General features: G+C 48.1%; 1 protein-coding gene across 2 annotated transcripts; it reads left to right on the top strand.

Moving 5' to 3' along the window:
• The first annotated feature begins 3,458 nt into the window (after nt 1-3,458).
• On the top strand, nt 3,459-14,677 carry TMEM95 (transmembrane protein 95). Of its 2 annotated transcripts, XM_081168185.1 has the most exons (7): nt 3,480-4,122; nt 5,174-5,230; nt 5,404-5,484; nt 8,011-8,031; nt 12,438-12,518; nt 13,150-13,237; nt 13,976-14,677. In XM_081168185.1, exons 1-7 carry the CDS (start codon nt 3,732-3,734, stop codon nt 14,019-14,021), a joined length of 765 nt encoding a protein of 254 aa, XP_081024311.1. In that variant the 5' UTR covers nt 3,480-3,731; the 3' UTR covers nt 14,022-14,677. The 2 variants fall into 2 exon arrangements, with proteins under 2 accessions (XP_081024310.1, XP_081024311.1); XM_081168184.1 differs by lacking the exons at nt 12,438-12,518; nt 13,150-13,237; nt 13,976-14,677 and having other exon boundaries at nt 3,459-4,122; nt 8,011-8,464.
• Nucleotides 14,678-16,091: the final 1,414 nt, after the last annotated feature.

Consider the following 16,091-nt stretch of genomic DNA (forward strand, 5'->3'; position numbering starts at 1 on the left):
ACATTAGACTTATTTACAGACCTGCGTTGTCACCCTGTACCTGCTAAACCTGTTCAGGCTCTCAACGCCCACACATTCCCCCTCCTCCTCTGTGGATCTATGCGCAAGCTCTGATGTGGCGCATCTTAAGCGCTCGGCAACAGGCCCCAACACGCACTGCTTAAATATTGAATCTTCTTCAAAGCAGGCCTGTCACGCCGGCACACTTTTAATGCGTAACGCACAGCAAAGCTTCCCTGGGCTGGCTCTGTTTCCTAAGTTGGAGGTGGGGAATGCCCTCCGCACATGCGCAGAGGCACTCTCTTCTTTGCTAGCCACATGACCTAAGAGCTGGTGCCTTGGGTGTTTGGGGGCTCTGTCGCTCTCCCTGAAATGCTTGTCTTCTGAATCTGACGCAGCGCGGGAATGAAGAGGCTCTCACAATCACATGTTCTCACTCTCCGTCATGCAGTGTTAGAAACTGAAATATGAACACTAGGAGCTAAAGAGCACCTTAAACCATGGTTACGGGCGCAACAACGGAATGTCCAGGCACACTTTTTTAATAAGATTGCAAAGCTGAAAATGAATGAACTGCACCTAAAGTATTATAGTGGTACCTTGGAACTTAATCTGTTCCGCAAGTCCGTTCCAAAACCAAAGCGTTCTAAAACCAAGGCACACTTTCCCATAGAAATCCGTTCCAGACTTTTAAAAACAACCCCTTAAAAAAGAGCAATTTAACATGATTTTTACTCTCTAAGGAGACCATCAATCCATAAAATGGAAGCAATAAACAATGTACACAATCAATCACAAAAACAAAACACAAAAAAACAGGGACAATTTTGTTGTTGACAAAGGACAGCTGGACATATAAAGAGCCCCATTACCTTCAGTAGCTGAGGGCCTCGTCCAACCTAAATCCAGCCCTGGGTGGATGAGTGGTCAGAGAGGGAAGAGGAGAGGGAAGAGGCAATGGGGCTAAGTGAGTCTAAGTCCAGAAGTGGAAGCAGGAGAGTGAGGTGACCAAGGGGCAGAGATGAGTCTGGCTGGCAAAGACCCCAGGGTGTCTCCCCCTCCTGCTGTGACAAGAACCCCCTGCCTGGTCTCCCAGAACCAGAAGAGGCGTGAAGAGGACAGAGCGTTGAGAGACAAGGTGTTAGTGAAGTCTCAGATTGCTTGGGAAGGACCTGGCCAAGGAGGAGCCGTAGGGAGCTGTGGAAAGGCCCACAACCACCTCCTAGAGGCAAGATCTACCAAGAAACTGGATTGTTGTTGTTTAGCCGTTTAGTCGTGTCCGCCTCTTCGTGACCCCCTGGACCAGAGCACGCCAGGCCCTCCTGTCTTCCACTGCCTCCCGCAGTTTGGACAAACTCATGCTGGTCGCTTCGAGAACACTGTCCCACCATCTCGTCCTCTGTCGTTCCCTTCTCCTTGCGCCCTCCATCTTTCCCAACATCAGGGTCTTTTCCAGGGAGTCTTCTCTTCTCCTGAGGTGGCCAAAGTCTTGGAGCCTCAGCTTCAGGATCTGTCCTTCCAGTGAGCACTCAGGGCTGATTTCCTTCAGAATGGAGAGGTTGGATCTTCTCGCAGTCCATGGGACTCTCCAGAGTCTCCTCCAGCACCAGAATTCAAAAGCATCCATTCTTCGGCGATCAGCCTTCTTTATGGTCCAGCTCTCACTTCCATACATCACTACTGGGAAACTGGATAGTAGCCATCAATAACCTTTTCCTCCTCCACAAATTTGCCCACTCCTTTTTTTAAAGCCTTCCAAGATGGTGGAAATCTTGTGGGAGGGAGTTCCGCAGTTGACCTTTTCAAGGCACAGAGGATTTTCTTTTCTTTGTCCTTAATCTTGCAGGATGTTGTTCTGGGAATGTTCAGGGTGGCAGGAGAGGATATACTGTTTATTCATATCCTTCCTAACTTGCGCTAGCAAGTTCCTTTACTTAGAGTGCATTTCCCTTTCCGCAGCAGAAAACCTGTTGCAAACTCGTGTGAGTTTCTGAAGGCAATATGCAATTCAATCTGGCTTGTCCAGGTTGAAATGCGTTTTAATATTCCCCCTTGAATCCCTCCTAAAAGAATAAAGACACCACAGTCTTACTCATAAGCAATAAAAATAAAGTTTACTCACGATCAGGCAGAGCACAGTGTGATCCCTGAAGGCAGGCTTGAGGCCAGTGATGGCCAGACTCGGGCCTCCAGCTGTTTTGGGACTACAACTCCCATCATCCCTAGCTAACAGGACCAGAGGTCAAGGATGATGGGAACTGTAGTCCCCAAACTGCTGGAGGGCCAAGTTTGGCCGTCACTGCTTTAGGCTTAAAGTTTCAAACATATAGAAACAGGTTTACCCCATAAGGGAGATTTGCCTAGTGACCGCAGGCTAGCAGTGCAGCAGTTCACAGGACGAAAGGAAGATGGAGAAGAGGGATAGGGGAAGCATGTCTTGGCCTTTGACTAGGTCTGACAAGGTCATGCCCACCCACTAGTCACGTGCAAAAGGAAGGATGCTCCAGGCCAGGGGGAACAGGAAGTTTAGAACGGCTTGGACCAAACATCCCCTCGCTCGTCCACTCTAGGAAAACAAGGAATGTTGTACTTGACTGCTCCCAGTGGATCACATAATATAATTGCTACGGAAGAATCTAGGTGTGAGGCTGCTCAGTCACCCAGCGGGTTGGGCAGAGATCGCAGGTCCCTGCGGAATAAAGGAAGGAGCCCAGCCACCAACCGGAGCAAATAGCTGTAGACCAAAGTTTATTGCGCAACAGGTTCAAAGAGGAATTTTGAACCCCGAGGATGGGGTGACAAGGACTTTTAAAACTTTCCCGCCATATCCCAGAATACAGTTCGTACAGCATTATTGCTACATCACTGACCTGTCACAAAAGGGGAGGGGTAGACAGGGGTTACACTAGTTTAACCTTGGCAAACACGTCCAGACAAGTCCTGGGTGCAAGATTAGCATAAGCAGACATGGCAGGGCAAGACCCAGGTATAAGATGAGCAGAGGCAAACACCTCTGAAGTCCCACCACCCAAAGTACAAGAGAAGTTCCTTTGCATGTCTGGACCCCTTGGCAAGTCTGGTGATGGGATTAGGCTTTCTTTGGCCAACAATCAGCTCAGCAATTGTCACCTCTGGGAACTTCCTGGAGTCCCTTTCAAGGGGGAAATAGCTTTGGAATGGAGGAAACTGGCAAAGAAGTTGATTTTATATTATTTTTAAAGCTAGGTAACTTCCCTGAGCTGTCGAGTTGAAAGGATACATTCAGGCATAATATTTGTAACATTTTACTTTAAAGATGTGCCCCCTGTAATTTCCATAAAATAATAATAATAATAATAATAATAATAATAATTATTATTATTATTATTATTATTATTATTATTAATATCCCACCCATCTGGCTGGGTTTCCCCAGCCACTCTGGGCGGCTTCCAACCGAATATTAAAAACAATACAGCGTCAGACATTCAAAGCTTCCCTAAACAGGGCCGCCTTCAGTTGTCTTTTAAAAGTAAAATAGTTGTTTATTTCCTTGACATCTGGAGGGAGGGCGTTCCACAGGGCGGGCGCCACCACCGAGAAGGCCCTCTGCCTGGTTCCCTGTAACCTCACATCTCGCAGGGAGGGAACCGCCAGAAGGCCCTCGGCGTTGGATCTCTGTGTCCGGGCTGGACGATGGGGGTGGAGACGCTCCTTCAGGTATCCAGGACCGAGGCCAGAGTTGTCCCTTTATGAACAGAGCCTCCGCCCCAGGACTCTGGAACCGGTTGCCCTGGCGGCAGCTTAGAACCCCGACCCAAAGAACCAAAAGGGTTCTGGAATGTGTTCCGCCAGCCACGCCGACAGCTTTTCTGGAGGGCCCACAGATGGCCCTCTCCAAAGCGTTCTCCGCTCCGAGGGCTCTGGGACCTGCCTCTCGGTCGCCCGCGACTCTGGCCCTCCTACTCCTGCTCCTCGCCTGCGAGAGCCCCGAGACGGAGGGGTGCATCCACTGCGGACTCCATTCCAAGAACCTGAAGACCCGCTTTGCCCACCTCTGCGCCCAATACCGAGAGCGTTACAGCCAGGCAAACTGTACCGGTTATCCCTGGGGTAGAGAGTCCTCCCTGGGCTTGGCCTTAGGTAGAGAAAACGGGGCTCTTTGGGGATGTCTGGAAAAGGGCAGGATTTATTATTAGTTAATGGCAATGATTAGAACATCACTGTTATTATTTCTGTACACATTGATGGAACGTCACTGTTAGTATTTCTGTCTGCATCGTGCAACATCACTATTATTAGTTTGGTATGCGTGACCGGAATGCCACTGTTGTTATTTCTGTATGCATCCCATTAGCATAGTCGCTCAGATCAATATTATTAGCGGTAATAATAACAATATATTCTTATGGGTGGGGCTCCCCCTATATTTCCCTGTGGGTTATCTCTTTGGGGGGCAGGTGTCCACATGCTGGTTGTGGGTGGGGCCAGAGGGGGGGAAGGGGGCAGAGGAAGAGATAATAATAATAATAATAATAATAATAATAATAATAATAATATGAATTTCTAGGTGGTCTGCATTCTAGTTAGGCAAAAGCCTAGAGGTTTCTACCTGCACACAATCACACGTATATAATGCCAGAAGGTTCAGGACAAATGAAAGTGCTTCTCCCTTCATAGTTGACCTGTGGAACTCAATCCCACAAGAAGTAGAGATAGCTGTTAAAAATTAGACAAACTAAGGGGAGATATCACCACAGTTCTTCAGAGGGATTGCGTTTTTCAGAATCCACCGAAGTACTTTCGTAAGCTCGTTATTCCTCGGAGCTGGACCTCAGTGTCTGGGCTGAATGATGGGGGTGGAGACGCTCCTTCAGGTCTACTGGGCCTTTGAGGCCGTTTAGGGCTTTCAAGGTCAGCACCAACACTTTGAATTGTGCTCGAAAACGTCCTGGGAGCCAGTGTAGGTCTTTCAAGTCCGGTGTTATATGGTCTCCCAGTCCCCAGTCTGGCTGCCGCATTCTGGATTAATTGCAGGGTCACCTTCAAAGGTAGCCCCATGTAGAGCGCATGGCAGTAGTCCAAGCGGGAGATAACCAGAGCATGCGCCACTCTGGAGGGTGCCTGGGGGTGGCAGGTGTTGCAGACCACCGTGGCTCATGCAAGGCTCCCCTTTCTGCCCTCCCACCTGCAGATGACATGTCCCTGGATCTGCTGCTGGAAAAAACACACCGAGTCTTTCGTGTTATAGGTAAGGAGCAGTTTGGATTGTGCAGATTTCAGAGGGTGGCCCTCCCTTGGGACGATGGGCGTAAAATGAAGGAAGGGGTGTGTGTGAAAACTCTTGCTTTTGCATCAGTCTAGAGAAGCTGCTGGTGGTGGCAGAAGTGGGATTATCCTTATCTCATCCCTTCTCCCCGCCAGAAATAAACCAGAGCCTTGCTGACTTCCCAAAATTTTGGAACTGGCTTCATGAAGTCAAGATACCAGAACAGAGCAGAGAAGGTACGAGAAAGGATGTTCAGTCTGTATTTGAAAAGTAATTGTGACGATCAAATTACGTTTGTAGGTTTGCAAGAAGTTTTTTGAGGTGAATTATTGGAACTATTGCAAAAATGAATAAAGGGGAGGATGGTTAGTTAAGATAAATAAAGGCAATATGAATTTAAAAAATGCACAAGAAGTGATAAAAACGGTGGATCATCAGAGGTCCTGATGGAAGTCCAAAAAAGATTGTATAAGTGGTGAAGTTCTGTGGTATGCATTAGAATTTATATGTTAAAATTAATAAAAAGTATTTATAAAAAAAGAGAGAAAGGATGTTCAGTCTGAAACCCAGTCTGTATTGGGACTGGCTCTGAAATCGTTTAAATACATCTCAGTCACAGAACGTGCTGGAAAAACAGAGCTTGCTTCTGGGCATGTGCAAAGTGTGTTTTCCCTCAAATGTGGGGTTTCGCTTATGCTCATGTGCGCAACATCAGGACGTCAAAATATCACACACATAAATAATAAGTAAATTAATGTTTATTTATACCCCTCCCTCGCCGGCAGGGCAGGGCTCACAGCGGCTAACACCAAATATGAATTACAATAAAACGTAATAGAAAAACAATAACCACCACCACCACCACCAGTTAATTAAAATATGGCTTAAAATGCAGCTTAAAATGCAGCCTCATTTTAGTAGTAGCCCATAAATCAAGACCATAAAGGGAGGAAACATCGGATATTCACCCGAGCCAGCTATCCATACTGGTCCTACATGGGTCAGCAAAAAAGCCAGGGGGAAATGTATATACCAAATCCCATATAAGGGGTCAGAGTGAGTCCAAGCTGAAGGCCAGGCGGAACAGCTCTGTCTTGCAGGCCCTGCGGAAAGATGTCAAGTCCCGCAGGGCCCTAGTCTCTTGGGACAGAGCGTTCCACCAAGTCGGGGCCAGTGCCGAAAAGGCCCTGGCCCTTGTTGAGACGAATCTAACCACCTTGCGACTTGGGACCTCCAAGGTGTTGTCATTTGTGGACCTTAAGGTCCTCCGCGGGGCATACCAGGAGAGGCGGTTTCGCTTATGCTCGCGTGTGCGACACCAGGACGTCACAATATCACACGCATGACATTGACCCCTGCAATGCCCACGCAATCTAGCCCCTAACCGTTCCCCTATGAAAAACTTCACCGCACCCCACTGCTGCAGCCCAGTTGCTGAAAGGAGGGAGGCTTTGTCGCCATATCGCACCTCTGCTCAGAGATTTCCCCAATTTGGTACGGGGTGTTGCTCTCAGTATCTAAATCCCTTATCAACATGGGACCCGGTTCACCTGTGAGATCGCCTCGCCCCATAAACGCCCCACTTGACCGCTTGGATTGGCAGGACTTTCGCTGTTTCCACACGCTACCCGTTCTGCCTTGCTGGGAACCGGATCTTTTGTTGTGGCAGGGCCGACACCTTTGGAACTCCCTGCCACTTGACGCCAGGCAGGAGTACCTTCAGCAGTACTCCTCTTGGCGCCTGCTAAAACCACTGTTGCTTAGACAAGCCTGCTCAGACCTGTAGAACGTGGGTGTATGTTTCAATCTGCTCTTTAGTTTATTGCCGGTTTTTAAAAAACTCTTTTCACTGATGATTTCATTGTTTTGTTCTCTTTGCAATCTGCTTTGAGGGCATTTTTTAAAAAAGTGGTGTGTAGATTTTATGAAATAAATGAATGAATGAATCATAATCTCACTCATCTGGGACGAGAGGGAAGAGGGTAATTTTTCCTCTCAGAATCTGCCCCCTCGGGCAAAGGAGAAATAACCTGAATCATGCGTTTGGGTGACTAGAAACAGCACTCCCCAGACTGAAAAGCATCCTTCGCTCCAGAAAACTCCAGGATCCTATCCTGACCTCAAAACATAGCTGTCAACCGTCCCTTATTTGGCGGGACAGTCCCACATCCCAGCGCTCTGTCCCGCTGCGGTCCCTTATTGATGATGTCCCTTAAATTTCCCGGGTTTCAAAGGAAGCAGCTCCTCTCCCTCCCTCCCTGCCGGCCAGGGAGGAGGGAGGCTCCAGCTGTGTTGCTTGGCTGCGTTGCTCACCCAATAAGGAGTCTGAGAACGACTGGGGGGTGGAGCTTGCATGCCTTGTGCCAATCAAATCGGCCGCCTTGCCTGGGGACTCGCCTTTGCTCAGCGCTTCCCAGCAGAGAGGGGACGGTGGTTTTCCTTGCTGCATCCCCTTTGCCGGGTTGCTGCGCTGTGGGAACCAGCGCTTGAGGCTTCGCTTGGCTGCTGGCTGGGCTTTCTGCCTTTGGCTGGGAGGGGCTCAGAAGTCGAACATACCTGCGTTTGGAAAATCCCTTTTTTGGCTGCTGATCCCTTATTTTTGAGGCTGCAGGTCCCTTTTTTCCAAATCTGTACGTTGACAGCTATGCCTCACAATTTCCAAGGCAGGGACCAGCTCCAGTCCCTGATAGAAGGCTGGGAAAACTAGCTTGCTAGATGACTGAGTGTCTTGCAATAAACCTCTTTTCTCTTTTCTCTTCCAGCGCTGTGCCCTCCGGCTTGCCGTAAGTTCCGGGGACGGGATAACAGAACGAGAAATACTGGGATCAAGAGCCCCACCTTTATAAAAGATGGGGAAACACCCCCTCCCTTATTACATCCCTTCTCAGTGGTGGCTCCGACCTGGTGGAATGCTCTGTCCCAGGAGACCAGGGCCCTGCAGGATTTAACCTCCTTCCGCCGGGCCTGTAAGACAGAGCTATTCCGCCTGGCCTTTAATTTGAATTCAGCCTGATCTTTTATTCCCCTTCCTTCCCTCCCCCTCCCCTTTTTATGAAGATCACCCGCTCTGGGATCCCACAGCTAATTCTCCCCTGGTCTCCTCGCTGGCCCAAATAGGACCAATTCAGCCAGCTGGCCCTGGGGACTATCTAACTGATTTTTTATTGTTATTCATGTTTTTATACTGTATTTTATGCTGCTTTAATAATTAAGTGTTTAAAAGTGTTTTAAATTTGTTGTTAGCCATTCTGGTTTTTGAACCAGGAAGTGGGATATAAATTATTATTATTATTATTATTATTATTATTATTATTATTATTATTACATTGCCCACCTACCCACCCCTGGCTACATTCATAGAATTGTAGAGTTGGAAGAGACCAAGGGGTCATTTATTCCAACCCCCTGCAATTCAGGAATCTCAGCTAAAACATCCCTGACAGATGTCCACATTGCTTAAAAGAATTTTGGTCTATTACTCAGTTATCTGTGGAAATATCACTATAGCCTGTGCATGGGGTCAAGATTAACATTAATAATAACAGCTAATAATAATAATAATTGTGCCTTGGGTCGTTAAGCAATTACAGTGGTCACCTTGGTTCTCAAACTTAATCCGTTCCGGAAGTCCGTTCCAAAACCAAAGCGTTCCAAAACCGAGGTGCGTTTTCCCATAGAAAGTAATGCAAAACGGATTAATCTGTTCCAGACTTTATAAAGCAACTCCTAAAACAGCAATTTAACGTGAATTTTACTGTCTGACGAAACCATGGATCCATAAAATGAAAGCAATAAACAATGTACAGTGGTACCTCGGGTTAAGTACTTAATTTGTTCCGGAGGTCCATTCTTAACCTGAAACTGTTCTTAACCTGAAGCACCACTTTAGCCAATGGGGCCGCCGGAACCCAATTTCTGTTCTTATCCTGAAGCAAAGTTCTTAACCTGAAGCACTATTTCTGGGTTAGCGGAGTCTGTAACCTGAAGCGTATGTAACCTGAAGCGTATGTAACCTGAAGTGTATGTAACCAAGGTACCACTGTACTGCACACACACTCAATCAATCAATCAATCAATCAATCAATCAGTAGCTGAACTGGGTTCCACACAGTCACAAAAACAAAACAAAAAGCCACAAAAACGCAAAATAAATAGCAAAAACAGACAGATCTCAGCGTAACACTCAAAACGGAAGCGTGGCACTCAAAACGGAGCACGTTTGGCTTCTGAAAAAAGTTCGCAAACCGGAACACTTACTTCCGGGTTTGCAGCGTTTGGGTTCTAACTTGTTTGAGTACCAAGGCGTTTGAGAACCAAGGGACCACTGTAGTTGGTTAGATGAATCAATTAAAAACTGTTAGCAGCCACCGGGAATAGCATCCCAGTTATTTGGGTGACGTGGTTTTAAAAAATTGAGTGTTGTTTTTTAAGCATGTATTAAAAACTGCAGGCAAGAACTGCAGCCTCTCTGAGCCGCAATTCCTGTATTGGAGAATTGCTGCTGCCAACCTGTGTCAACAGCACTAAGCTAGGTGGAACAAGGTTTTCCGATTCAGCATAAGATGGATGCCGTCTGGGCTCCTGCAGTGCACCCCGAAGTCCAGGAGGGCGCCTGGTTGGGGAAGTCTGACCTGCTCCCACTGGGAGTGGCTCTCACAAAAGGCACCTCTCATCTCCTGATCCTTTGAATCAAAGATGCTGCCGGCCAGGGACCGAACCATAGCTGTCAACCGTCCATTATTTGATGGGAAAGTCCTTATCCCAGCGCCGTGTCCTGCTGCTGTCCCTTATTGATGATGTCCCTTAAATGATGTCCCTTAAATTTCAAAGGAAGCAGCTCCTCTCCCTCCCTCCCTGCCGGTCAGGGAGGAGGGAGGCTCCAGCTGTGTTGCTGGGCTGCGTTGCTCACCCAATAAGGAGTCTGAGAATGACTGGGGGGTGGAGCTTGCATGCCTTGTGCCAATCAAATCAGCCGCCTTGCCTGGGGACTCGCCTTTGCTCAGCGCTTCCCAGCGGAGAGGGGACGGTGGTTTTCCTTGCTGCATCCCCTTTGCCGGGTTGCTGCGCTGTGGGAACCACCACTTGAGGCTTCGTTTGGCTGTTGGCTGGGCTTTCTGCCTTTGGTTCAGAGGGGCTCAGAAGCTGAACATACCTGTGCCCTGAAAATCCCTTATTTTGGCTGCTGATCCCTTATTTTCGAGGCTGCTGGTCCCTTATTTTCAAATCTGTAAATTGACAGCTATGGACTGAACCCAGGCTGCCTCTTCCCTGTGCAAAGCAAGAAGGGCTTGTGGCTAAGCCGGGTTTCCAAAAATTTTGGTCTCCATCTGTTTTGGACTACAGCTCCCATCGTCCCCAGCTAGTAGGTCCGGCGGTGAGTTTAAGATGGGAGTTGTAGACCCCCAAAACAGTTGCGCAAACTCTGGCTGGCAGAAGGACCCGGAGAACACAGGGGATGATCCCTACTGGCAAATCAATAGTCAATAGTAACAAAAACTAATCCATTCAAAAGTATGTATTCTGACAAGGATTACAAACTCAAATAGAGATTACGAAACTCAAACAGAGATTACAAACTCAAACTCATAAAAATACGTATGACACAATAATTCATTACAGAATTAGAAGTAAGAGTTTAGAGATAAGAATTAGAGATAACAGGATACAGTGGTACCTCGGGTTAAGCACTTAATTCGTTCCGGAGGTCCGTTCTTAACCTGAAGCACCACTTTAGCTAATGGGGCCTCCTGCTGCTGCCGCGCCGCTGGAGCACGATTTCTGTTCTCATCCTGAAACAAAGTTCTTAACCTGAAGCACTATTTCTGGGTTAGCGGAGTCTGTAACTTGAAGCGTCTGTAACCTGAAGCGTATGTAACCTGAGGTACCATTGTATATTTATGTGAAAGTCTTCAAACTTACACAACCCTTTAAAAATTAGGTAAGGATGCTTTTGAATTCTGGTGCTGGAGGAGACTCTGGAGAGTCCCATGGACTGCAAGAAGATCCAACCTCTCCATTCTGAGGGAAATCAGCCCTGAGTGCTCACTGGAAGGACAGATCCTGAAGCTGAGGCTCCAAGACTTTGGCCACCTCATGAGAAGAGAAGACTCCCTGTCAAAGACCCTGATGCAGGAGGCAGTGGAAGACAGGAGTGCCTGGCGTGCTCTGGTCCAGGCGTCACGAAGAGGCGGACACGACTAAACGACTAAACAACAACAACAACAACAACATCTCTACTCATAAACTCTTATTTTTAATATTGTAACGAATTATTGTGTTATACATATCCTTATGAGTTTGAGTTTTTAATCTCTATTTGAGTTTGTAATCCTTGTCAGAATACATACTTTTGAATGGATTAGTTTTTGTTACTATTGACTATTGATTTGCGAGTAGGGACCACTCCCACTATTGAATCTTACATTGGCCTGAGTTCTTGGTGTGCTTTTTTTCTTGGTATATTTAATAACAAGAACTCCAACTTATTTAATGAAAAGCAGAGGATGGCTGCTGCCGCTGCTGCCGCCCAGTGTAGACAGCATGGAGCTTCATGGACCTCAGCTTCTGAGGGAGTCATTCCCAAAGCTGTCAACTTACAGATTTGAAAATAAGGGACCAGCAGCCTCGAAAATAAGGGATCAGCAGCCAAAATAAGGGATTTTCAGGGCACAGGTATGTTCAGCTTCTGAGCCAAAGGCAGAAAGTCCAGCCAGCAGCCAAACGAAGCCTCAAGCGGTGGTTCCCACAGCGCAGCAACCCGGCAAAGGGGATGCAGCAAGGAAAACCACCGTCCCCTCTCCGCTGGGAAGCGCTGAGCAAAGGCGAGTCCCCAGGCAAGGCGGCCGATTTGATTGGCACAAGGCATGCAAGCTCCACCCCCCAGTCGTTCTCAGACTCCTTATTGGGTGAGCAACGCAGCCAAGCAACATAGCTGGAGCCTCCCTCCTCCCTGGCCGGCAGGGAGGGAGGGAGGGAGAGGAGCTGCTTCCTTTGAAACCCGGGAAATTTAAGGGACATCATCAAGAAGGGACAGCAGCGGGACACGGCGCTGGGATGAGGGACTGTCCCGCCAAATAAGGGACGGTTGACATCTATGGTCCTTCCCCTCCGTCAGAGGAGGTGGGGGGTTTTGAGGCCTCTGCCCCCGACCCTCACCTGACCCCCCTTCCCTCCTGACCCCCATTTCCAGAGGGATCAGCCTTGGTGTGGAACTGTACCACTTGCCGGAGAGTAGAGCTGCGCTGCTGGGATATGAAGACCTGTTACCCAGGTGAGGAGTTTCTCTCTCCTTTGCTGCCGTAATTAATAATAATAATAATAATAATAATAATAATATTTATACCCCGCCAGTCTGGCTGGGTTTCCCTGGCTGCTCTGGGCGGTTCCCAACAGAACACTAAAAATAGAATAAAAACAGAATTAAAAAGCACCCTGTCTCTTATGCAAACCCTCTGGGTGTGCCATTCCCACCCCTCCTTGGCCAGTCCTGGCCCCCTCCCTCCCTGCCCTTTTATTTTCCAGGGTCCACCCTACTTGCCAGTTTTCCAGGGACAGCCCTGGATTGACAGACGCCATCCTGGTTTCTGGTTTGATCCCTGTATGTCCCGCTTTCCCTTAGAACCGGGCACAGGGCCTTCTCGGTGGTGGCGCCTGACCTGTTGAACTCCCTCCCACCACATGTCAAGGAAATAAAGAACTAGCTGACTTTTAGAAGGCACCTGAAGGCAGCCCTGTTTACGGAAGCTTTTAGTGTTTGATGTTTTATCACATCATTATTATTATTATTATTATTATTATTATTATTATTATTATTATTTTGGGAGCCACCCAAGACCTTCCTGGTCTCTTCCAAGCACACCTTCCTCTCCTACCCATTTCTCTCCCTCTCTTTCTCCCCACAGAGGGCGGAGGTCTGGAAAAAATCACCCGGTTAATCTGCTCCATCTCTGGGTCCTGCCTTTTCCTGGGCATCGTCTCTTGTGCTCTCGAGTAAGTGGGGCACCCCATGGAGGAGGATGGAGGGGGCAAAGGGGGAGGGGCACTGCTGATAAGAGAACATCAATTAATGGGATAATGGGCAGTACAGTGGTGCCTTGGTTCTCAAACTTGATCCGTTCCTGAAGTCCGTTCCAAAACCAAAGCGCGTTCCAAAACCGAGGCACAATTTCCCATAGCAAGTAATGCAAAACAGATTAATCCGTTCCAGACTTTTAAAAGCAACCCCTTAAAAAACAGTAATTGAACATGAATTTTACTCTCTAACGAGACCGCAGATCCACAAAATGAAAGCAATAAACACAATGCAAAATAAATAAAGGATGTCTTCACACGGCACATAGTTAGACTGCAGAACTGCCTGCCACAGCCTGGATGGCTTTGAAAAGGGGACAGGGCAAATTCACTGCGCTCCGCAGTTCGAGGCAAAATAAATAGCAACTCCCTGCTGTGGCAGGGAGTTCCGCAGTCTAACCGTGTGCCATGTGAAGACATCCTTCCTTTTCTCTGCCCTGAATCTCCCAGCCAGTGTCTCTGGATGCAACCGTGTGTGTGTGTGTGTGTTTTCCACACCTGTTTCACGACACCAGAAGCGTCACAACACCACACGCACCCGGCATAGTTTCTGACTGAATCACTCTGCAAAGAAACGAAAAGAGAAGGTGTGGGGGGGGAGGGAGTCTGTGCAAACCGGTTTTCCGATGATGAATATTTTCCTTTCCTCTTTGGCAGGTTTTGGCTCCGCGCGAACACGAGAGAAGAGGAGGGGCCGGTATAGGAAAGGGGAGCAAAATGCTTGCAGGCCCCTCCATAATCTCCTCCTTTGCACATGAAGGGGGGGGGGCGTTGTATAAGAGTCAAAATACGTGAGGCACAAGCTGGAAGAAGCGATGCTGGCGACACCCAACAACGTGCAAGCAATGTTCAGGACACATAGGTCTTGGCTCTGACTGCGTCCCATAAGCACATGTGCAAAATAACTGCACTTTTTTTAAAAAAATGCACAGATCTGCATGTAATTCCAAAAAAGCCATTTTTATTCAGTTATATATAGGAAAAAACAGCACATATTCAGATGCAAACAGGAACACTAGAAAGCGCCGATAATTCCCCCCTCTCTGCTGCTATAACTCCCTAGGTGCAAAATTATCCCATGTTATGAAATGTAGATTTATTTATATTCCAGTTCAGTCAGCCACAGAGGCACTACCAGGCTGATTTAAAAGCTCACAGGCAGTGGGTAAGGAAATCAGAGAGCGGGGGGTCTTAAAAAAAAGAAAGAAAGAAACTCTGTTTGTGTTTAAAACGTCCAGTCCATTAAATTATCGCCTGATTTAACGAGTTCCAGATTGAAGCATATTGGGTTGGGAGGGGGGAATTTATTTCATTGCCTTTGTTACAAATGTTTTGTCATAAAACCGAACCCTGCCTTGACGAATCTGCCTGGTTTTTTGAAATACTTATTCACGTGTTAACCTGTGGAACTCCCTGCCACAGGAGGGCGGCTTTAAAAGAGGACGGGACAAATTCATGGAGGAGGAGGAGAGGGCGATGGCTACTAGCCAATATGTCGATGCTCTGAGAGGGTTCTTGAGGTCGGATCCTGCTCACTGGTTTCCCACGGGTATCTGGTTGTGTCCCCCCCCCCCCGCCACCCCCATGAGAACAGGATGCTGGCCAAGATAGGCCTGATCCAGCAACCTCTTCTCCTATTCTGGAAGAACCAGGTGCACAAATATAGGCTGAAGGGCCTGTTGTTCAACGTCTTTATAAATGACTTGGATGAAGGAGTTGAGGGGATGCTTGTCAAATTTGCAGATGACACTGTAATAAATGAAAATCTGCCCTTATTCCCTTATGGGGGACACAAGAACCGTTATAGAGTCCTTTGTAGGTTCTCCATCGGTCGGAGAAAATAACAGAGGCCAACCAGAGAATATTGAGAAGCAAAGCAGCTAGTAAGTTATTGAACTGTTGCAACAAGGTGCCCCCTTCACACGCAGGAGGACGGAGGAGGACCCAGAACCCAGGTGTGTCCGCCCTTATATAGATATTTTAAATTCCCCACCCTGGAGTCCAAGACCACCCCCAGACACATCATACCTACATCACAGAAGAGGCAGTCTACAGCAGAAATCTGAGCGCGTTGTTTATCTCCTGTCTGGCAGGTTACCTGTTAATGGTCACTTGATTGGATACCCTGGGGAGCCTGGCCAGTCTTTTGTAATGACAAAAACAAAAACGCCCTGATGATGCCAGCCTGCCGACGGCTGCCCAGCAAAAGCGAGTTCCGGAATGTGCAAAGGGTGTGTCTGAGCATGTGCAAAGGGCTGCTCGCCTGAGCTCGGCTTTTTCCGGGGCTCATGCTCATGCTCTCGGGCTCCTTCGCCGCCCGTGTTTTGCAAACCGTTCAGAGCTCACCTGAAGCACCGCTGCGCAACCCCAGCCGGCGTTTGGTGCGTGGGCTCTGGGAAACAGCCATGCGCTTATGGACTGGCACCCGGAGGCTGGTGGAGAGAAAGAGACGCTGTGAGCCTTGCTAGCGCATGGCGGGTGGAAAGGGGGGAAGGTGCCACTGAGATGCTTTGCTGTCAATGCGTTACATAACAGGCCCAGTTAATTAGTGTTGCCTCCGCCAATTAAATGCTCAATTTACCAATTTGAAAACCTCTGGGGTTTTTTTACTGCACTTTCTCAGACGCAAACCGGTGTGGTTTTCTGGGTTCCTGTCGCATCTAGCCAAACCCCCTTCTCCTCCTCCTCCTCCTCCTCCTCCTCCTCCTCCTCCTCCTCCTCCTTCTTCTTCGGCGATCCCTCGTAGCCGAGTAAGATTGTCTTCCATAAACAC

Source organism: Podarcis bocagei (genome assembly GCF_964188305.1).
Source record: "Podarcis bocagei genome assembly, chromosome: 13".
In the NCBI taxonomy this organism is placed as follows: Eukaryota; Metazoa; Chordata; class Lepidosauria; order Squamata; family Lacertidae; genus Podarcis; species Podarcis bocagei.